The sequence below is a fragment of the Chelonia mydas genome, chromosome 4 (genome assembly GCF_015237465.2).
Source record: "Chelonia mydas isolate rCheMyd1 chromosome 4, rCheMyd1.pri.v2, whole genome shotgun sequence".
Classification (NCBI taxonomy): domain Eukaryota; kingdom Metazoa; phylum Chordata; order Testudines; family Cheloniidae; genus Chelonia; species Chelonia mydas.
In genome coordinates this window covers 2,232,926-2,255,238 of record NC_057852.1, presented here as the reverse complement: position 1 = coordinate 2,255,238, position 22,313 = coordinate 2,232,926, and the positions used below count along the sequence as shown (strand labels likewise).

Below are 22,313 nucleotides of genomic sequence, written 5' to 3'. Positions count from 1 at the left end.
CTTACTTATCAGAATGTCATGTGGGACTGTGTCAAAAGCCGTGCTGAAGTCCAGGTGTATTACGTCCACCGCATTCCCCCATCCACCAAACCACTTACCCTGTCCAAGAAGAAAAGAAGCTGGCTTGGCTTGGTTTGTCTTAGTAAATCCATACTGGGTGATCACCCCTCCATCCTCCAGGTATTCACAAACTGAATGTTTTATACATTGTTCTAGTAGCTCCCAGGTATCGAGGTCAGTCTGACTGGTGTATAGTTCCCTGGCTTCTCCTTTTTTCCCTTTTTAAAGACGGGCACTACATTAGCCCTTCTTCAGCCTTCCAGGACCACTCCTGTCATCCATGAGTTGCAAATATTATTGCCAGTGGTGCCAAGAGTTCTTCAGCTGATTCCTTCAGTACCCTCGGCTGAACAGCATCAGGCACCACTGACTTGAATTCATTCAGATTAGTCAGAAGATCACAGGAATATGATATTAAAAGCTGGGATTTTTTCCTACAGGAAGCAAACAGATCAGACTGGTGAATGGGGCAGACCGTTGCTCCGGGAGAGTGGAGATTCATTACCGTGGAGCCTGGGGGACAGTCTGTGATGATTCCTGGGACACATCAGACTCGAATGTTGTTTGCCAAGAGTTGGGATGTGGATCTGCCATTGATGTCCTTGCCTCAGCTTATTATGGGCAAGGGTCAGGGAGGATCTGGCTGGATGATGTGAGTTGCTCTGGAAGCGAATCCTATCTTCGGGACTGTTCCTCCAGAGGATGGGGTCAGCATAACTGTGGGCATGATGAAGATGCTGGAGTTCTCTGCTCAGGTCTGTTCTTTGAAAGCTTTATTGAATCTAATTAATAGGACATTAATATAAGAGGTCAGTGTTAACTAACAGAGAAGCCATAAAGTGAGAAGAAACTGAGTATGAAAGTGGAGAATCTCCTTGCCTGTCACGCAATTCTTTTGAGATATATTCCTTTGGAATGGTAACCAGACTTTCCAGCTCTGCCTAACCCAAGTGTTCAAAACTCATGAGTTACGACTAAAATATCAGGAAATTGGTTAAAAGCAAAGAGATTTAAAATCATACAATCCTCAAATCATAGTGCCATAGTGTTAAAAGGGATGAGTAGGGTCACTGAGTCTGACCCCTGCCAAGATGAAAGATGTGTTGTGGTTAAACCATCCAAGAGAGATGGCTATGTAGCCTCCTTCTGAAAACATCCAGGGAAGGAGCTTCCATAACTTCCCTAGGCAGTCTGTTCCATTGTCCTACTGTTGTTAAACTTAGGAAGTTTTTCCTGAGATTTAATCTAAATCTGCTCTGCTATAGTTTGAACCCATGCCTCTTGCCCTACCCTCTGTGGCAAGAGAGAACGATTTTTCTCCATCTATTCGTGTCATGCTGACAGAAAGCAGAAGACCGGAAGTCCGCAGTGCAGGCAATGCGATATTATTGGGGTTAGTTTCAAGCAAGCATATCCATAGCTCTGACACTGCAGAGCCTTTGTCCCAGTGTTCCAGTTCCCCCTTCCTTAGCAGGCATAATTACACCTGTAATGCATAGTGTTGGTCCCACCCCTTACAATTTATGGTCAAGATCCATTTTGGAAGGTCTTGAGTTGGTCCCACCTCTTTTGTATCCCACTGGAGAGGTAGGGAGTGAGGTTGTGTATTGGCCAACGCCAGGCCTTTCTTTGGCTTTTAATGTTTCTTATGTCTCTCCCCACCCCCTCTTGCTCCTCCTAACTGGTTGCTTGTTCTTGGCTTGAGAGAGGAGCCAGGCAGCCTTCCAGTGTATGCTCATACATACTCCCAGCATACCCAGTAACACTTTATTTCTTATCTTTTCTCATTGTGCTAAAAGCCCCATTTGGTTGTGAGAAATATAACACACAGCGTCTTTGGTCTTTGTTCACACATATTAGTAAGGATATAAGAGTATAAAAAAATCAAACTCAAAATTCTATCTCAGGCAAACAAACAGGTCTATGTACTAACAGCAGCCTTACAAGTATTTTAAGACTGCTATCACTTCCCCACGGACTCTCCTCTATTCCAAACTAAACAGACCCAGTTCCTCCAGTTTTTCTCATATGGGTTACATTCTCTTTCTTTGCTCCTCTTTGTCGCTCTCCTCTGGATCCTTTACACATTCTCTACAACCCTTCTATACACTGGTGACCATAACTGGACACAGTACTCCAGCTTAGGCCCAACCAGCGCCGAGTGGAGCAATACTGTCACCTCCTGTGATTTGCACGCCATGCCTCTGTTAATGCAGCAGTAGCAGGCAGCTTGGAGGGCCGAACAGCCTAGTGGTTAGAGTGCCTGGCTCTCAGCCCTTTGATTGGTTGAGCAGCCTCAGTGTTTATGGCCTAGAGGGGTATTGAGATCTGGGCCCTTCCTCTCCATTGGGTCCAAACCCAGGTCCCTCAGTAAGTCAGCCCCGGAACAGGGAGGGATCCCTCCCAGCAGGAAGTCAAAATCCTCTTCCATGGGCTACCTCCTACTGGTCTGTTCAGCTTGAGGAACGGCCCCTCTAGTGCAGTTTGCTGGATGGCTTGTTTCCTGCAGGGTTCCCTCTTGGTCTAGGGCAGCGCCTGGCTGCGATCTCCAGCTCCTTCAGGCAGGGCAAACCCCACAACGCCTCTGGTTTCCACTCAGTAAGTTACTTCAGGTGCTGTAGGCTCCTTCACAGTCTCCCTTGGTTGTGGAGACAGTGCTTATTCTGAGTCAGCTACCCTGGCTGGCCGATTACTGCTCCTTCCCTTCAAGGAGGGAGACAACTAGCTCCTGACTCCTCACCAGTCAGCACCAAACTGAGCCAGGCTCTCTTCACCCCTGCCCCCATGCCTGGCTTACACTGCAGATATAGCTTGGTGGGGCTAGCTGGGCCCAAAGGCTCTCTTTAACACTTGCTGTGCAGGCTGGCAGTTTCTCTTTTTCATCAAGCAACTTACAGTTGCATTTGCCTTTTTCCCAACAGCATCGCAGTGTTGATTCATGTTGAGGGTGTAATCCACCACAACTCCCAGATCCTTCTCAGCAGTGCTGCTGCAAAGCCAGTTACCTCCCATTCTACCTTTGTACCTTTGGTTTTTCTCCCCTAAATATAGAACATTACATTTGTCTTTGTTGACTTCCTTTTTTTAATCTGTAGCCCAGTCCTCCAATTTATCAGGATCTCTTTGAATTTTAGCTCAATTCACCGAAGTGTTGGCAACCCCCCTAGCTTTGTGCTATCTGCAAATGTGATCAGTATGCTCTATATTCCTCCATCCAGGTCATTAATAAAGATGCTAAATAACACCAGACCCAGAGCAGATCCCTGTGGAACCTCACTTGACACCTCCCTCCAATCTGGCATCATTCCATTAATAGTCAATCTTTGTTTGTGGTTGTTTAACCAATTACGTATTCACCGAGTGGTAGTTCTGCCAAGCCGCATTTCTCCAGCTTACTTATCAGAATGTCCATGTAGAACTGTGTCAAAAGCTTTGCTAAAGTCCAGGTATATTATGGCCATTGCATTCCCTCCTCCACAAAACCAATTACCATGTCTTAGGGCTTGTCCTCGCTACCAAAGGGGGTCTATCTAAGTTACGCAACTTCCGCTACGTGAATAGCATAGCTGAAGCTGACCTACTTACCACGGTGCCGGTGTCTTCACTGCGTTAAGTTGACAGCTGACACTCCCCCGTCAACTCCGTTCTGGTGGAGTACCGGAGTTGACAGGAGAGCGCTTGGTGGTCGATTTATCACGTCTAGACTAGATGCAATAAATTGACCCCCGCTGGATTGATTGCTGCCTGTTGATCCAGCTTGACTTGCAGACAAGCCCTTCGAATAATATCAAACTGGTTTGGCATGATTTGTTCTTAATAAATCCATGCAGGATGCTAGTGATCATACCTTCATCCTCCAGGTAATCACAAATTGCTTGCTTTATACATTACTCTAGTAGTTTCCCAGGTATGTAGTCAGGATGCCTGGTCTATAGTTCTCTGTTCTCCTTTCCCCCCTTTTTAAAGATAGGCACTATGTTAGTTCCTAGCCAGTCTTCCCAGATCTCTACTGTCATCCATGCATTTGCAAGGATTATTGCCAGTGGCACCAAGATTTCTTCAGCTAATTCCTTTAGCACACTGGGGTGAATAAAATCTGGCCCTCCGGACATGAATTCATGCAAATTAGTAAGAAGATCAAAGGAATGTGATATTAGTATGTGCAATTTATCCCTACAGGAAGCAAACAGATCAAACTGGTGAATGGGATAGATCGTTGCTCCGGGAGAGTGGAGATTTATTACAGTGGCACCTGGGGCACAGTCTGTGATGATTCCTGGGACACATCAGATGCCAATGTCGTTTGCCAAGAGTTGGGATGTGGACGCGCCCTTAATGCAACTGGCTCAGCTCATTATGGGGAAGGATCAGGGCAGATCTGGCTGGATGACGTGAGTTGCTCTGGAAGCGAATCCTATCTTCGGGACTGTTCCTCTAAAGGATGGGGTTCGCATAACTGTGGGCACCATGAAGATGCTGGAGTTCTCTGCTCAGGTCTGTTCTTTGAAAGTTTTATTGAATCTAATTAATAGGGGGTTAATGTAAAAGGTTGATGTTAACTAACAGAGAAGCCATAAAATGAAAAGAACAGTGGAAAATCTACTTACTGTCACACAATTCTTTTGACATATTGTGGCAAGTCACCTCCTTTGTCTCACCAGACCTTAGTGCTTTCCCCTCTGGTAATGGTGAGCCTGGGGTTAATCAGCTCCTCTCTGTGCAGGGTTAGCCTTTCCCCTTCGGTGTTCCCTTGGCCATACTTTCAGGGTAGCCCTGACAGTTGGCCTAAGGGGTGATCCTTCACCAAACAAAAAAGGAACAGTCTCATAAACTAAAACCCCAGTAAGGTACCTTTTGCTGCCTCCTCACTGGGGCAGGGTGTTGCTCTGTTGGTTTTCGCTGGGCTCTCAGTCCTTACTTAGCAGGCACTCAGGTTTGGCTGTTTCCCCTATGGGGAGGAACACAGCCCCTCACCCTGGAGAAGCTTATTTCCCTACTGCCACTAGCCTGGCAGCAACTTGTTTCTCTCTTCCCCTTTCCTCTACTCAGAGGAGGGTTTTAAAAGGCCCTTAATTGGGATCAGGTGCCCCTAGCTGACCTGGGGTAACTCCCTCTCAGCTTGTAGGGAAAACAGCCTTTCACATTCACATAGTCTTGTGGAATGGTAAACAGACTTTCCCGCACTGCCGTATCCAAGTTTTCAAAAATCAGGAGACAGGCCCAAAAATATCAGGAAATTGGTTAAAAACAATGTGATTTAAAATCATAGAATAATAGCATAAGAAGGAACTGAAATGGTCATCTAGTCTAACCCATGCCAGGATGAAGGATTTGTTTCTAAACAATTCAAGACAGATGCAATCCAGCCTTCTTTTGAAAACCTCCCATGAAGGAGCTTCCACAACCTCCTGAGGCCTCTGTTCCATTGTCCTGCTGCTCTTACAGTTAGGAAGTTTTTCTTGAGATTTAATCTAAATTTGCTGTGCTGCAGTTTGAACCCACTGCCTCTTGTCCTGCCTCTGTGGGAAGAGAGAATGATGTTGCTTCATCTTTTTTATGTCAGCCTGTCAAGTATTTGAAGATCATTGTCATGTGCCCCCTTAATCTCCTCTTTTCCAAACTAAACATACCCAGTTCCTTCAGCCTTTGCTCATACGTCTTGCGCTTCATCCCTTTGACCATGTTTGTCACTCACCTCTGGATCCTTTCCAGTTTCTCTACATCCTTTCTATACACTGGTGACCACAACTGTACATAGTGCTCTGACGGAGGCCCTACCAGCATCAACTAGAGCATTACTGTCACCTCCTGTGATCTGCATGCTGTGCCTCTGTTAATGGAATTGCAACAGGTGGCTTGGAGGGCCAGTTGGCCTAGTTGTTGGAGTGCCTGGCTCTCTCTTCCCCCTGATTGGTTGAGCAACCTAAGTCTGTAAGGCTTGCAGGGTAGGGGAACCCAGGTCCTCCCTCTCCACTCCTCCCAGCTGAGGGCCCTGTGTATGTCAACCCCTGATTGGGGGCGGGGCGGGGCGGGGAAGGCTGGATCAAAGGAAGTGGAGAAAGCTGCCTTTCCCCTGGATTCTGTAGTGATGGGGGTGTGCCAACATTTCTTCTTCAGATCCAGGTGGTGATGTACTCTGTTTCCCCTAGCCTGTCAAGTAATTTGTCAATGCAAGGCATGAATTACACATCAAATTTTGAGACTGTGTTGACCTTTTGGAAGTCATTACTAAACCAGGTCATCCAATCAGGCTTGGGGATCAATACTACGGGGCGTTTCCAGTCTCTGAATGATTCCCCAATTACTCTTAGTTCTAGCATTGATTGGGGTTCTCGCTTCATGGTTCCCCTCAACTCCTGGGGAAGGGGTTGAGGATTTTCTCTGACTTTAAGCCCCAGTTTCATCTGGAGGTTATGGGTTATGGGTCTGTCTAGGTTGAGTAGAAAATACAAAAGAGAAGACATTGATCACCTGTTGAGTCTGGGGTCTCTGGTCTGGGTGAGATTGTTTCCAGTCTTGACCATTGCTGGCTCTGAGGTCTCGCCAACCTGAGGGCCTGATTCTAATATTGGTAAGCTATTGGGCTTTCCAAGGTATTTAAAGATTTATATGGTAGATTTGGTGTACCTTTCACTTTTTTCAGTTCTCAGATTTTGTAGTTTACTAGCCCTACTCTTCACACCACCTTATAGGTCCCTGGGCATTGAGCTTCTCCCATAAGTCCAGGATGTTTTGTACTACGTTATTGGCCCGAGATAGCTGTTCTTTCCACATTTCTCGAATGAGTTCTACAATCCCGTGGGGTTGCCTCCCATATAACAGCTCAAATGGTGAGAAGCCAGTGGGGGACTGGGGGACTTCTTGCCTGGAGAACAGGGGAGGAGGGAGTAACTGGTCTCAGTGTCACATATCCGTCTGTAAGGACGAACTTCCAGGGCATCCTCTTTAGTGTTCTGTTGAATCTTTCCACCACACCATCTGTTTGGGGGTGGTGAACAGATGTCCTGAGAACCTTGATTTTCAGCAGTCAGCACAGTTGCTTGATCATCTGGGGCATAAAGTTCATTCCCTGATCTGTTGCGATCTCCCATGGCATCCCAACCCAAGCAAAGATTTTCATGAGTGCAGTGGCCTCCATTTTGGCATTCACAGAATGGAATGGTATTGCTTCAGGGCACCTAGTTGCATAGTCAACTGTAACTAAAATGAACTAGTTGCCTGAGGCACTGTTCTCCAGGGAGTTGACTATCACAGAATCATAGACTATCAGGGTTGAAAGGGACCTCAGGAGGTCATCTAGTCCAACCCCTTGCTCGAAGCAGGACCAATCCCCAATTTTTTGCCCCAGATCCCTAAATGGCCCCCTCAAGGATTGAGCTCACAACCCTGGGTTTAGCAGGCCAATGCTCAAACCACTGAGCTATCCCTCCCCCCAAATGTCCATTCCAATCCAGCCAAATGGCATACCTACTAGCAGGAGGGAGAGGCTCTCTGTGGGCTAAGGAGCTGTAGGCTGGCACTGCAGGCATGAGGCACAGAAATCTGGAACATCTTTGTGGACTCCAGGCTAGAATCTGAGCTAACATCTCCTTCCCTAGGTGCCCTGCGAAGGGTATGGCATGGGTGAGTTGCATCACCTCCCTCCAGTAGAGTTGGGTACCAGAAGCTGATTCCAAACTTCCCCAGTGTGCTGGTCCTTTTCAATGTGGTATGAGTGTTCGCCCTGAATTTCAAAGTGTGGATACAGTCCTGCTTCATGGGGCTTGATGGTCTCCCCATTTACTACTGCCACTTGAGTGTATGCTTAGCTCAGCATGTTGTCCGCCCATTGTTTCTCTACAAAGTTGGAGAACTGGGTCAGAATATCAGACTTAGGTAATGGAGGGGCCTCCTCCTGGTGCTGTGACAGGGCCCTGTTTTGCTGGGTTGGCCCAGATACATGGGATGCCCACTCAACTGCAAGGGTTGGGGTCTCAGCAGGACCTGTGGTTGGAGGCAGGGAGATCCCGCAGTCTGAAGGGGGTCTCACAAGCTCTTTTAGCAACTCCCCAAAACAGTTCAGCCTCAGCCAACAATAGCAGGGTAGGCAAACATTGGTGCTGTCAAGACTGATTCCCCATTCTGGCACTTTGAGTACAGAAGGGGGGGGGCCCACAAAGTACTTAAAAATACTTTGCCACTCCAGGCTTATATTAAACTCCCAAGTTTACAGATTCCTGGCCTTGGAAAATCGCTGTCGCCACCCAAATGCAAAACCCCTTTGAGAGCCCAGGAAGGCTCACTTGGGAATTCCTTCCTGTGGGGTACCCCCAAGCTCTTTCACCCCCCCGTCCGGAGAAGAGCAGAGAAAAGAAAAGCGCAAAGAAACCAGCTGTTGTCACCAGCTGACCCTGGAATCCTTTGTTCCTCTTAGTAGCTAAAAGAATAACCTGTGCACAGACCCCCTCTTCTTCCTAAGACACAGGAATGAAATCATGTTCTTAAAAAGATGATTTGTATTTTTAAGAAAGAAAGAAAGAAAGAAAGAAAGAAAACACATCTGGAAAATCAGGGCTGCTGCTTGATGTTAAAAAGCAACTGGAAGGATTAAACACAAGGAATTGCTTCCCTGGGGTTCAGCTTAACCATTACAAAAGAACAGAAGTACCTGTGTTCAGCACAGAGGAATTCACGAGCCAAAATAAAGAGTTAAACTTGTTCGCGTCTATCTAAACATTTCCTGCCCTACTTACATCTATGTAGTTCCACATAAATTATTCTAGGTATGGATGCTGGGAAATTTCCAGACCTGGTCCTGAGCTTCTTACAGGAAACCTGCTAGCTTGGTTCTTTCAGACAAAAGACAAAAGACCAGCCGACAGAGGGGCAGATTTTTTTCCAATTTGAAAGTTGCTAGTCTTCCCGTTGGCTCTTTTGGTCAGGTGCCAACTCACTTCCTCTTACCTAAGCATTTCAGTGAGACTTCTTCACCCTTTACAGATAAGGCAAGAAGAGTACAAATACTGAGAAGGATTTTTATAGCTAACTGGCTGGGTGTCCATAAAAGGATGCTACCTGCCTCCTCATTTGCCACAGGTACAGTGCCAGCCAACAGGGACTCTGTGTTCCCCTACTGTTGGAGTCACTTAAATGTGTGGATAAGGTTCACATCCCCATCGACACATTGTAGCAGGATGAAGCCACAAGTTGGTCCAGGATTAGGAATCACCAAGGTCTGGACAAGGATCTGGCCACACCCTTAGTCAACAAGCCCCACAATTTCTATCCATTCACTTGTACAGGGATGGCCAACTTTGCAGGTCTGCCTTGTCGAGCTTGTCCCCCTAGTGTCCAGATCTTCCAAAACTGCACTCCATGGAGGGGCAATCTTGGGACCAGTGCCCGGGACAGTCACAAGTGAAATACCAGTCTTGGCCTTGGCTGTGGTGACTGGCATCACACCCATGTATTTGAGGGGTCCCATCCCCTAGGAATCCCCTGAGTTCAGGCTCCAGCAATACCCCCAGATTTGAGTGCCTCAAGATCCTGGTTTCCCTGGGCTGCTCCCTCCTGTGGTTGTGTGTGGCTTGAAGTTCCCCCAGACCAATGTTGCAGGATCATTTATAGGGGTCTTGGCAGCCAGGTAATTTTCAGTGAGGCGAATGATGTCTGCTATGATCTCTAGATGCCATAACACCCTCTCCTTTCTCCAAGTGGGCAGTATCTGGGTGAACTGCTCAAGTAGGAGCAGCTTGGCTACCTGAGCCCCCATCCGTGTTTTGGGTTTGAGCCACCTCCAGCATGCATCCTGTAACTTCTGGGTGACCAGCCTGGGGGGCCCATATCAAAGGCAAGGAAAGGCATTGACTTCCCACACAGGTGTCGCAGATGTGCAGCCAAATGCTGGGACCCTGGTGGCTCCGCTTCTTCCCCTCCCTGCCTTCCACACTTCGGATGTTTGTTTGTGGTTCATGCAGGTTCTCAGGGTGGCTGGGAAGGCTGAGTAGCAGATAGTCTCCTCAGCTGCCCCTGAATGGGCAAGCAAGCTCAAATTTCAAGTCAGGTATGCTTTCCCAGCTGCTGGCCCCTGACCCCGTCCTGCTCCTTGGGTCGGCTAAATGGGCTTCCTCCTGGCATCCCCAGCCACAGCCAGGGAGTCCCCCTGTCTTTTCTCAGCTTCCCCCGATTGCTCTGTGTGGGGTTTCCTCCTCTCCTGCCTCATTCCCCCAGCCCAGCTGCTGCTCACTGGGGTCCTCCTCCCCTTGCCCTCTTCCCCACCCTAGTCCTGCTCTCCCTGCTCAGCCTCCCTCCCCCACCCCCTCTTGCTAGTGCCTGGAGTGGTGATGGGGGTTTCCCCCATCCAGCCGCTCCGCACGGTCACCACAGTCCCCTCCCCTCAGTCTGTCTCCCTCCCCTTGCGAGTGCCTGGTCGGTGGGTTCCCCCCCACTCATGCACCCAGCTGCTGCTTGCACCTCCTGTCCTGCCCTTGCCCTGCAGCACTTGCTACAATTCTTCTCCCATCTCCCCGCCCAGCCTCTCCTCCCTGCCACTTGCTGCATGGGTTTCCTCCTCGCCCCCGTCCCTGTTCACCTGCTCCCCGGGTTCTTCTTCTTCATAGAATCATAGAATATCAGGGTTGGAAGGGACCTCAGGAGGTCATCTGGTCCAACCCCCTGCTCAAAGCAGGACCAATCCCCAACTAATCATCCCAGCCAGGGCTTTGTCAAGCCTGACCTTAAAAACTTCTAAGGAAGGAGATTCCACCACCTCCCTAGGTAACGCATTCCAGTGCTTCACCACCCTCCTAGTGAAAAAGTTTTTCCTAATATCCAACCTAAACTGCCCCCACTGCAACTTGAGACCGTTACTCCTTGTTCTGTCATCAGCTACCACTGAGAACAGTCTAGATCCATCCTCTTTGGAACCCCCTTTCAGGTAGTTGAAAGCAGCTATCAAATCCCCCCTCATTCTTCTCTTCCGCAGACTAAACAATCCCAGTTCCCTCAGCCTCTCCTCATAAGTCATGTGTTCCAGTCCCCTAATCATTTTTGTTGCCCTCCGCTGGACGTTTTCCAATTTTTCCACATCCTTCTTATAGTGTGGGACCCAAAACTGGACACAGTACTCCAGATGAGGCCTCTCCTCTTCTGCTCGTGTTCGGCCCCCTGCCACTCACTCATTGCAGTCCCCCTCTCCCCATTCACTCAGCCAGCCCTCGGCTCCCTCCCACTCGCTAGGTGGATTTCCTTCCCGCCCCCAACTTGTTCCCCCATCCACTGCTCTCCTCGTCCTCTCCTCCATGCAAAGGTGAAAGTAGGCCCGTGCGCCCCGGTGCAGTGCACCAGTAAGAGAGTGGCTGGCTGGGGGCAGGGCTCTGGATGCTGCCAGCTGACCAGTAAAGTTCCTGTCCCGGTGCTGGGCATAGCTGGCCCACCTCTCCCCCTCTGCCATCCCCCACAGGAGCCCAAATCACCACCCCCCTTTGGCCCCCAGCCCCAGCGCTGGATGGCCGCCGGGGTGGTGGGCTCGAGCCCCCAGCCCCAGGTGGGCTTCAGCCAGCACCCACAGCCCCTGGGCAGCACAGCCACAGCGCCCCCAGGCTCCAGCCCCAGTGCTGGGGCGGCCGGGCAGCATGGTCCCCTCTGCCCCGGCCAGCCTGGGGGATCTGGCAGCCAGGCAGCTCCCCGCACCCCTGCCCTGAGCCCCCACCAGGGGGGTTGTGATAGGACAGTACCTGTAAGAAATTTAAGTTACTTTCACCCCTGCCTCTGTGCTCCCCCTGCAACCGCCCTCACTGCTCTCCATTTCCACCGGCCTTCCTCCTCCCTCGCTTGCCCTACCTGAGTTGCTCCAGCATCAGCTTTGGCTTGGTGTTGAAAGCAGAGGTAGAAGTGTGAAGATCTGGGATTTTATTTATGCCCTCCCCCCACATCCCAGACTTCCAGTGTGGCACTGGACCCATCATTTAAGGCTTGATCTCAAGGAGAGTCTTTCCACTGATGTAAAAAGGCAGCGGATAGGGGACTTAATTAGCCTCTGCCTCAGTTTCTCCATCCAAAACCAGGGATAATAATAATACTTGCCTGCCTCACAGGAGTTTGTGTAATTTCATTGGTTTCGGATAGGTGCTTTGAGGTTACCAGATGGAAAGTGCTTAAAAGTGCTACAATTTTGCAGAGTGCTTTTTACAATTCCACAACCTTTATGCTTTATTCATGCAGTAGGCCCTCCTCCTGGATCACCGGAGAATTTCAGTGTGGGACTGTAGGGACCAAGACTCCTCCCGTACAACTCCACAGAAAGGGGCAGAAGCAGGGCCCCACCGGGCCTGCCCCCATTGTCACTTTTCCAGGTAGGAGGAGGGAGGGCTAGGCAAAGACGCAGGCAGGCCAGCCAGCCTTATGCTCTGTGTGCTGTCAGTCAGTGTGCTGCAGGGAGGGCTGGATCACTTGTGGCACCAGGCACCCTATGCTGTCCTGTGCTCAGGGCCAGCTAAGCTGGACTGGGCAGCTGAGGCTGAGCAATAAATGGCCAGGAGGAATGGATCCCCAGCCCCCTCCCCTGGGCCAGAGCCCTTCAGAGCGTGCCCAGGGGTAAGCAGTGGACCAGGGGCAATTAAGTTCCTTGTTCAAATTCTACAAAGGGTGGGGTGGAGGAGCTCTCAGCTCGGGGGAGAGGGGTGTGGGGAGAAGAAAGGGAGGCCGAGGGAGGAGGGATGTGGTGTGGGGAGGAGAGGAAAGAAGGCATTGGTAGGGTAAAACTCAACTCTTTTCAGTGGATGGGATTTGGCTGTTGGCCAGTTTCTCATGAGAATGGGGCTGGGGATTTGGTTCCTTCTCCCCGGGGATATCGGGTCTGCCGGTCTGGTGCACAGAGCTGGCACCACCATGCTGCCTCCGTGGGACTTTTTGCCTCCTTGGTTCTGTGAGCTGAGCGGGTGTTGTTGTTAAAGTAGCAGCCAGCCTTTATTTTACGGCCAGGATTCATGTCCCTGTGGCAGTTCTTATTCATTGCCGAGGTGCTTACTGCTGTTAAAACAATAGACACAGGAAGGCTCCAGCTTGGCTGTGTGAAGAAGTGAAAATGAGGTGGCAGCTTTTGCAGTCTGATTCCAGCCATTTTCTTCTTGTCAGGGTGCAAATGCCAGCTGAGGATGAGGCCTGACACCTTGTTTCTTTGTGAAGAAAGGGCAGAGCTTTCTCAATTAGCTCTAACTGCTGCTTGCCATTATACGTTCCCCAGGATCAAGGAGAGGGGTCGGGGCACTTAAAAAGGCCTTTTTGTAGGCTGCCTGCATGTCAGGGTATATCAAAAAACCTGTGACTGACATTTTTTTATTCCCAAGTGTAGTGCTTTTAATTAGGTACCTTCTGCATGTCCAGTCTTCACACACACCCTCTGGCACACAGTGCAAAACATGCTCCATTTTCTTTGGAAGGAAATTGCAGAAAAGTGGAGGGTTATTTTCAAATATCATTTGCCCGGGTTCAGGGGTTTGGCTGGAAGGGGACGTGCATGTGGTGAGCGGGGGGGAGGGAGGGGAACAGGGAGGGGGAGGGAAGAGAGGAGGGAGACTGGGGAGGGAGCAGGCGGTGGGGCTTGGGGCAGAGCAGGGGTGGAGTATGGGCAGGGCCACAGGCAGAAGAGGCGGTCTGGGAAGCTACTGGCTCCCTAAATGGAAGCTTCACCCACCGCCCCAGCCATGGTGACCTGGCAGGTCTTGTTCCTGGTGGGCACTGCTCCCCAGGGAAGCGTAGCCAGAACGTCTCTTCTGAAATGTCCAAGGCATTGAAAATGGCTGCCTTGACATAAATATAATTTTGGACTCACCAGGGTCTAAGGCACAATACGCCATCTGTGCTACTCCTGTTAAGTATGGGCCATGCACCACATGCCACTGATTTCAGGGCAGGGGGCTACTGTGATCACCGGCTCAAAGGTTTCAAGAAAGGCCTCGGGATCATCATCGGGCCCCATCTTGGTAAGCCTGATGGGGCAGCAGTCACAGTGGGGGCTCCATTGGAGTGTGTGGCCATAGTACCCTGACCATCTGCTGGACCAACTGCTGCTGAATCTCTGAATGGAGGGGGGCCAACCCAGCTGGGAGTCAGAATCCACTGTCCTGGGCTACTTTCTACCACTCTGTTCAGTTTGAAGTATGGACCCTGTAGTCCATTTTGCTGGGCGGCTTGTTTTATGTAGGACTCCCTCTTGGGTCTTTGGCGGTGCCTAGCTGTGGTCCCAGACAGAAGCAATTTGGTAAAAGTGAACAACACAGTGTCTCTGTGGTCTGCTCACTCAGTTACCCAAGGTGCTAGAGGCTCACCTCCTTCACAGTCTACCTTTGTTTGGGAGATCGTGCTTACTCCCAGATGGCTGCCCAGGCTGGCCAGCTAGTGCTTTTTCCCTTCAGGTGGGGAGACAGCTAGCTCCTGCTTCTTCACCAGTTAGCCCAAACTAAGCCAGGCTCTCTTCTCCCCATGCTGCCTCCAGGCCTTGCATTGACTGCAGGTATAGCACAGTGGGGCTAGCTGGGCCCAAAGGCTCTCTAACACCTGCTCTGCAGTTTGGCAGTTTCTCTGCTTCATCACAGCAACCTAAAATTGCATTTCCTTTTTTCCCAACAGCATTGCATTGTTGACTATGTTGAGGCTGCAATCCATCACAACTCCCAGATCCTTCTCAGCAGTGCTGCTGCCAAGCCGGTTTCCCCCCATTCTGTATTTATGCTTTTGAATTTTGTTCCCTAACTTTAGCACCTTACATTTCTATTTGTTGAATTTTGTGTTGTTGTCTTTAGCTCAATTCTACAATTTACCAAGATCCTTTTGAATTATTGCTCAAACCTCAAAATGTTGGCAAACCCCTCTAGCTTTGTATGATCTGCAAATCTGATTAGTATGCTCTCTCGTTCTACATCCATAAAGGTGTTAAATGACATCATACTCAGAACAGATCCCTGTGGAGGCTTACTTGAGACCCCCTCCAATCTGACATCATTCCATTAAAAGTTACCCTTCGTTTGCAGTGGTTTAACAAGTTTTGTATCAACTTAACAGTAGTTCTGTCAAGCCGGCATTTCTCCAGTTTACTTCTCAGAATGTCATGTGGGACTATGTCAAAAACCTTGCTGAAGTCCAGATATATTATGTCCACCGCATTCCCCCTACGCCCAAACGAGTTACCCTGTCAAAGAAGGAAATCAAGCTGATTTGGCATGATTTGTTCATAGTAAATCGATGCTGGGTGCTAGTGATCACCCCTTCATCCTCCAGTTATTCGCAAATTTAATGTTTTATACATTAATCTAGTAGTTTTGAAGGTATCGAGCTCAGGCTCACCTGTCTATAGTTCCCTGGCTCCTTCTTTTCCCCCTTTTTAAAGATGGGCACTATGTTAACCATTCCCCAGTCTTCTGGGACCTCTCCTGTCATCCATGAATTGGCCAATATTATTGCCAGTGGGCCGAGATTTCTTCAGCTGATTCCTTTAGCGGACAGGGGTGAGCAACGTTGGGCCCCGCTGACTTGAATTCATTCAAATTAGTCAGAAGAACATAGCAATATGATATAAAAAGTTGGATTTTTTTTTTCCCTGCAGGAAGCAAACAGATCAGACTGGTGAATGGGGCAGATCGTTGCTCCGGGAGAGTGGAGATTCATTACAATGGCTCCTGGGGAACAGTCTGTGATGATTCCTGGGACCTATCAGACTCCAATGTTGTTTGTAAAGAACTGGGATGTGGACGTGCTATCAAAGCACATGACTCCGCTTATTATGGGGAAGGATCAGGGCAGATCTGGCTGGATGATGTGGGTTGCTCTGGAAGCGAATCCTATCTTCGGGACTGTTCCTCCAGAGGATGGGGTCAGCATAACTGTGGTCATGGTGAAGACGCTGGAGTTCTCTGCTCAGGTCTGTTCTTTGAAAGCTTTATAGGTGGGTGGTGACTAACAGAGAAGCCATAAAATGAGAAGAACCCTGAGTATGGCAGTGGAGTGTCTCCTTGCTGGTCACACAATTCTTTTGACATATATTCCTGTAGAATAGTAACCAGACTTTCCAGCTCTGCCAAACCAAGTGTTCAAAAACCATGAATCAGGTCCCCCAAATGGGGAAATTGGCTGAAAATCATATGATTTAAAATTATGGAATCACAGAACATAGGCTTAAAAGGGACTGCATGTGTCACCTAGTTGAACCCCCCACCAAGATGTAGGATTTGTTTTGTCTAACAATCCAAGACAGATGGCTATCCAGCCTCCTTTCGGAAACCTCCGGTGAAGAAGATTCCACAACCTCCCAGGCAGTCTGTTCAATTGTCCTACTGTTCTTACAGTTAGGAAATTTTTCATGAGATTTAATCTAATTCTGCTATGCTGTAGTTGTCCTGCCTGTCCTGTCCCACTCTTGTCCTGCCCTCTGTTGCAAGAGAGCAATATTTCTCCATCTCTTTTTGGGCAGCCTTTCAAGTATTTGAAGATCGTTATCATGTACCCCCTAAATCTCCTCTTTTCCAAACTAAACATACCCAGTTCCTTCAGGCTTTGCTCATATGGCTTGTGTTCCATCCCTCTGATCATCTTTGTCACTCGCCTCTGGATCCTTTCCAGTTTCTCTACATCCTTTCTATACACAGGTGACCAAAACTGTACATACTACTCCAGCTGAGGTTCTACCAGCACCAAGTAGAGCGTTACTATCATCTCCCATGAGTCGCATACTACGCCTTTATTAATGCAACCTGAAATTGCATTTGCTTGTTTTTGCAATAGCATTGCATTGCTGACTCATGTTGAGGTTGTGACCCACCCCAACTCATAGACTCATAGACTTTAAGGTCAGAAGGGACCATTATGATCGTCTAGTCTGACCTCCTGCACAACGCAGGCCACAGAATCTCACCCACCCACTCCTGTAACACACCCCTGACCTATGTCTGAGCTATTGAAGTCCTCAAATCGTGGTTTAAAGACTTCAAGGAGCAGAGAATCCTCCAGCTAGTGACCTGTGCCCCATGCTACAGAGGAAGGCGAAAAACCCCCAGGGCCTCTGCCAATCTGCCCTGGAGGAAAATTCCTTCCCTACCCCAAATATGGCGATCAGCTGAACCCTGAGCATGTGGGGAAGACTCACCAGCCAGACACCCAGGAAAGAATTCTCTGTAGTAACTCAGATCCCACCCCACCTAACATCCCATCACAGGCCATTGGGCATATCTGCCATGAATAGTCAAAGATCAACTAATTGCCAAAATTAGGCTATCCCATCATATCATCGCCTCCATAAACTTATCGAGCTTAGTCTTGAAGCCAGATATGTCTTTTGCCCCCACTGATCCCCTTAGAAGGCTTTTCCAGAACTTCACTCCTCTGATGGTTAGAAACTCCCAGATCCTTCACAGCTGTGCTGGTGCCAATCCAGTTATCCCCCATTCTGTAGTTATGCCTTTGGTTTTTCTTTCCTAACTGTAGCACCTTACATTTGTCTTTGCTGAATCTTATTTTGTTATCTATAGCCCAGTTCTCCAATATATCTAGATCCTTTTGAATTTTAGCTCAATTCTCCAAATTGTTGGCAACCCCCGCAGTTTTGTGTCATCTGCAAATTTGATCAGTATGCTCTATATTCCTACATCCAGGTCACAGAATTAATGTGTTAAGGAACACTGGGCCCAGAACAGATCCCTGTGGAACCTTACTTGAGACCTCCCTCCAATCTGACATCATTCCATTAAAAAGTTACTCCCTGTTTATGATTGTTTAACCAATTATGTATTCTCTTATTGGTAGTTCCACCAAACTGGCATTTGTCCAGCTTACTTATCAGATTGTCACCTGGGACAAAAACTTGCTAAAGTCCAGGTATATTGTATGCACCATATTCCCCCTTTGCCCAAACAAGTTACCCTGTCAAAGAAGGAAATCAAACTGGTTTGGCATGATTTGTTTGTAGTAAATCCATACTGGGCTCTAATGATCATCCCTTCATCCTGCAGGTATTCACAAATGGAATGTTTTATACTTTGCTTTAGTGGCTACCCAGGTACGGAGGTCAGGCTGACAGGTCTATAGTTCCCCATATTTCTTTTTCCCCCATTTTTAAATGATGGGCACTATGTTAGCCCTTCTCCAGTCTTCTGGGACTTCTCCTGTCATCTCTGAGTTTGTAAATATTATTACCAGTGGGCTGAGATTTCTTCAGCTAATTCCTTTAGCAGACAGAGGTGAACAACATTGGGCCTCGCTGACTTGAATTCATTCAAATTAGTCAGAAGAACACAGGAATATGATATTAAAAGTTGGATTTTTTCCCTATAGGAAGCAAACAGATCAGACTGGTGAATGGGGGAGACCCTTGCTCTGGGAGAGTGGAGATTCATTACAATGGCACCTGGGGGACAGTCTGTGATGATTCCTGGGACACATCAGACGCCAATGTCGTTTGCAAAGAATTGGGATGTGGACGTGCTATCAAAGCACATGACTCCGCTTATTATGGGGAAGGATCAGGGCAGATCTGGCTGGATGATGTGAGTTGCTCTGGAAGCGAATCCTATCTTCGGGACTGTTCCTCTGGTGGATGGGGTCAGCATAACTGTGGGCACGGCGAAGACGCTGGAGTTCTCTGCTCAGGTCTGTTCTTTGAAAGTTTTATTGAATCTAATTAATAGGGGGATCATATAAAAGGTGGGTGTTAACTAACAGAAAAGCCATAAAATGAGTATGACAGTGAAGAGTCTCCTTCCTTGTCACACAATTCTTTTGTTATATATTCCTGTGAAATGGTAACCAGACTTTCCAGCTCTGGCAAACCCGTGTTCAAAAATCATGAATCAGGCCCCCAAAATCAGAAAATGTCTAAAAATAATGTGATTTAAAATCAGAGAATTACAAGGTTAGAAGGGACCACAAGGGTCATCTAGTGGAATCCAGCCTCCTTTTCAAAATGTCCAGCAAAGGGGCTTCCACAACCTCCGTAGACAGCCATCATATTCCATTGTCCTACTGTTTTTACAGTTAAGAAGTTTTTTTTCTGAGATTTAATCTAAATGTGCTATGCTATAGTTTGTACGCTCTGCCTCTTGTCCTGCCCTCTGTGGCAAGAGAAAACAATTTTTCTCCATCTTTTTTGTGGCAGCCTTTCAAGTATTTGAAGTCCACTGTCATGTCCCCCCTTACTCTCCTCTCTTCCAAACTAAACATACCGAGTTCCTTCAGCCTTTGCTCATACAGCTTGCATTCCATCCCTTTGATCATCTTTGTCCCTCACCTCTGGATCCTTCAAAAGCTGTGCTGAACAGGGAATTAATATAATGTTGGGTACAAAACTAAGAGAGAAGCGGTAGAATGAGAAGATAGCTGTATGTGACACAAGAGAAACATTCTCCTTGTCACATGATGGCTTCTGGAATTTTTTCATTGGAATGATAACTAACCGTTCAACTCCTGAGGGCAGAGTTCAAATCCATTTTTCGGTCAGAAGTGAGTAGTCCGGTGTTTTTCACGTTAGTCTCCATTGAGTATACCACAAATTTCACCACACAATTCTGCATAAATGGGAATCTCTGCCCAAGAAAGGTGAATAGCTGGAGCAGCAGAGAGTTGTATCAGGCAGAGTTCTTTTGAAAATTTGGCCCCTTATTACTGAGCCTAAATGAGCTCTGTTGAAAAATCTGGTCCAGTGTGTTGATTTAACGTTTTGCAAATGTAGGAAACAATAAGAATGGTAAGCACAGTCCTCTGTTCTGTCATAATGCCCCTTATGAGCCTTTAATGTGTGCCAGATTCAGTTCCCTCTGGCTGCTCTTTCAGACGTTGCTGGAACAGGCATATCCCTCCCTGAATACTAGGTTCATCTCCCACTGATGTCCGTGTGGTGCAGACTGAGGGTAGTTGATTGGCCGTGCTTTTTCAGGGAAATGTATTGAAATTAAAACGTTTGTAAATGATGTCAGGTTTAGGGTGCAAGTGATAAACAGAGAACACATTTTTTTAAAAGATTTATCTCTGTATTTAATTTTACAAAAACTATCTGGGGGACAGATTCCTTTTAAATTGTTCCCAGCCATCATTGTGCTCCTGTACCTACCTGAACCTGTCCACGCACACTCTTCTGAGTGGGTTTCCTCTTTAGACAGGCCCATTACAGCAATTTAGAGGGGAATTTTCACAGGCTCTCCTTTGGATACTCTATTGAAGATTTAGGCACCCACTTTTGGGAACTCAGGCCTGATCTACACATACACACACATTAGGGTGCTACAATGGCATGGTTATAGTATCCATAGTGTAGACCAGTCCTAAGACAAGAAGTGTTGCTTTCACAGCAGAATTGGAGAGGTGTTTGGTCTTTGCAAACCTACTCTTATCATTGGCATCCAGTTTGTCTAGACTTGACAAGTTGCCCAACCACTGAATTTTCAAAACCTCACTACTCAGGGGTGCTGTATTCTCCTGGCTCTGATGTTCTCCCTCTTTCTAAATGTCACCGTTTGTGTACAAACTGCCCTTATCTGTTTTGCAAAGTTTTCAAAAGCTTGGGCAGGATCTTATTAGAAGAATAAATGTGCTGCCTCTCTTTCCTCTGGCTCTTTCCCCAGAAATGTCTCTTAATGTACAACCCAGACATGGTGAGGTTCTTTACCACAGTTCTCCTTGGTGCTGTCCTCCCATTGCACAATCCGCCAGTGGCCCCCACCCAGGAAGCCACCTCCTCCCTCTCTACTCTGAAACCACTGGTCAATGTATGATATTCAGTTCTTTGCTTTTAAGTGCTTGAGTTTTACACGCGATGTGGTGCAGTAAGTTTTGTCACTCAGCAAATCTTGCTAGTGTTTATTGGGATGCACATAAACCTAATGGATCAATACTTGTCCTGGGCCCAGTTAGACGAATAAAGAGGGGGTAACATCTTATCCATACTGTAGGGTGTACAGCCTTGCTATACTAGTGCATCTAAATATAGAACGAGTAAATTGATTAGAATATTTTATATATATTTGTAATATAATATATATATTTAATATACTATTTTCAGGTTAGAGTCTGCATTCACTAAGAAGTGAAAATGGTTCTGGGTTCGTGAAAGACAACCTCTCATGACCCAGACCATGAAGAATCTGAACATAGTAGCACCCTTGGATCATCAATAGAAGAATACTGAGTTTAGATAAAATACAGCATTAGTCAGCAAACTCTTTATGATCAGCTTCTTTCTCTGAGAAAAGCTCAGCTGTGGCACACTGATATAATACTGTTCATAGATACTAAGGTCAGAAGGGACCATTATGATCATCTAGTCCGACCTCCTGCACAACGCAGGCCACAGAATCTCACCCACCCACTCCTGCAATAAACCTCTCACCTACGTCTGAGCTATTGAAGTCCTCAACTCGTGGTCTAAAGACTTCAAGGTGCAGAGAATCCTCCAGCAAGTGACCCGTGCCCCATGCTACAGAGGAAGGCGAAAAACCCCCAGGGCCTCTTCCAATCTGCCCTGGATGAAAATTCCTTCCCGACCCCAAATATGACGATCAGCTGAACCCTGAGCATGTGGGCAAGACTCACCAGCCAGATACCCAGGAAAGAATTTTCTGTAGTAACTCAGATCCCACCGCATCTAACATCCCATCACAGAGAGGCTTCTAAAGTTGCAGGAAATATAAGAGCATCTAGGAAAACGTTGCCAAATTTCGTCTGTATAATTTTCCATTGATCAAACTGTGTAGAATTTTCCTGCTTTTTTTATTCATGTAATTTTTTCAGCTTGAATTTCTGCTTTTTTCTTATTAAAATCTTTTTTAAAGTCTTACCAAAATGTGATGCTTCTGTCCTGAGATGAATTGTGCAGCTTCCAAGGGACAAGAGATTAAACAAAATCACAGAGCAAGTGTCACCTCTGTGAAGAGAGGTGAGGGGGCACCAACCACTTGCAGCAGCACCCTCCACCCCAGCACCCCAACCCTAATCACAGCTCAGTGCAGAGGGGAAGTCCTAGGGTGCAAGGAGGGTGGAGTCCCAGGGTCCAAAGAGGATGGAGTTAGGCTGTTCTCAGTGGTGGCAGATGACAGAACAAGGAGCAATGGTCCACTCAGTTGCAGTGGGGGAGGTCTAGGTTGGATATTAGGAAACACTATTTCACTAGGAGGGTGGTGAAGCACTGGAATGGGTTACCTAGGGAGGGGTGGAATCTCCTGCCTTTGAGGTTTTTAAGGCCCAGCTTGACAAAGCCCTGGCTGGGATGATTTAGTTGGGGATTGGTCCTGCCATGA

At 47.7% G+C, this 22,313-nt stretch overlaps 1 protein-coding gene and 1 long non-coding RNA gene across 2 annotated transcripts in view; one reads left to right on the top strand and one right to left on the bottom strand.

Annotated features, from left to right (window-relative positions):
• LOC119566013 (deleted in malignant brain tumors 1 protein) overlaps window positions 1-21,846 on the top strand; it is a 93,473-nt gene extending 71,627 nt beyond the window's left edge. Inside the window, 5 exon segments of the mRNA XM_043545716.1 lie at window positions 501-815; window positions 4,240-4,554; window positions 15,641-15,955; window positions 18,361-18,675; window positions 21,080-21,846. Of these exon segments, the coding sequence (XP_043401651.1) occupies window positions 501-815; window positions 4,240-4,554; window positions 15,641-15,955; window positions 18,361-18,675; window positions 21,080-21,084 (1,265 nt within the window). The 3' untranslated portion in view covers window positions 21,085-21,846.
• On the bottom strand, window positions 4,478-5,748 carry LOC122465611. The gene is made up of 3 exons (XR_006290584.1): window positions 4,979-5,748; window positions 4,668-4,858; window positions 4,478-4,581 (listed from the first exon to the last, which is right to left on the bottom strand). It is a non-coding gene; the product is annotated as an uncharacterized LOC122465611 (long non-coding RNA).
• Window positions 21,847-22,313: the final 467 nt, after the last annotated feature.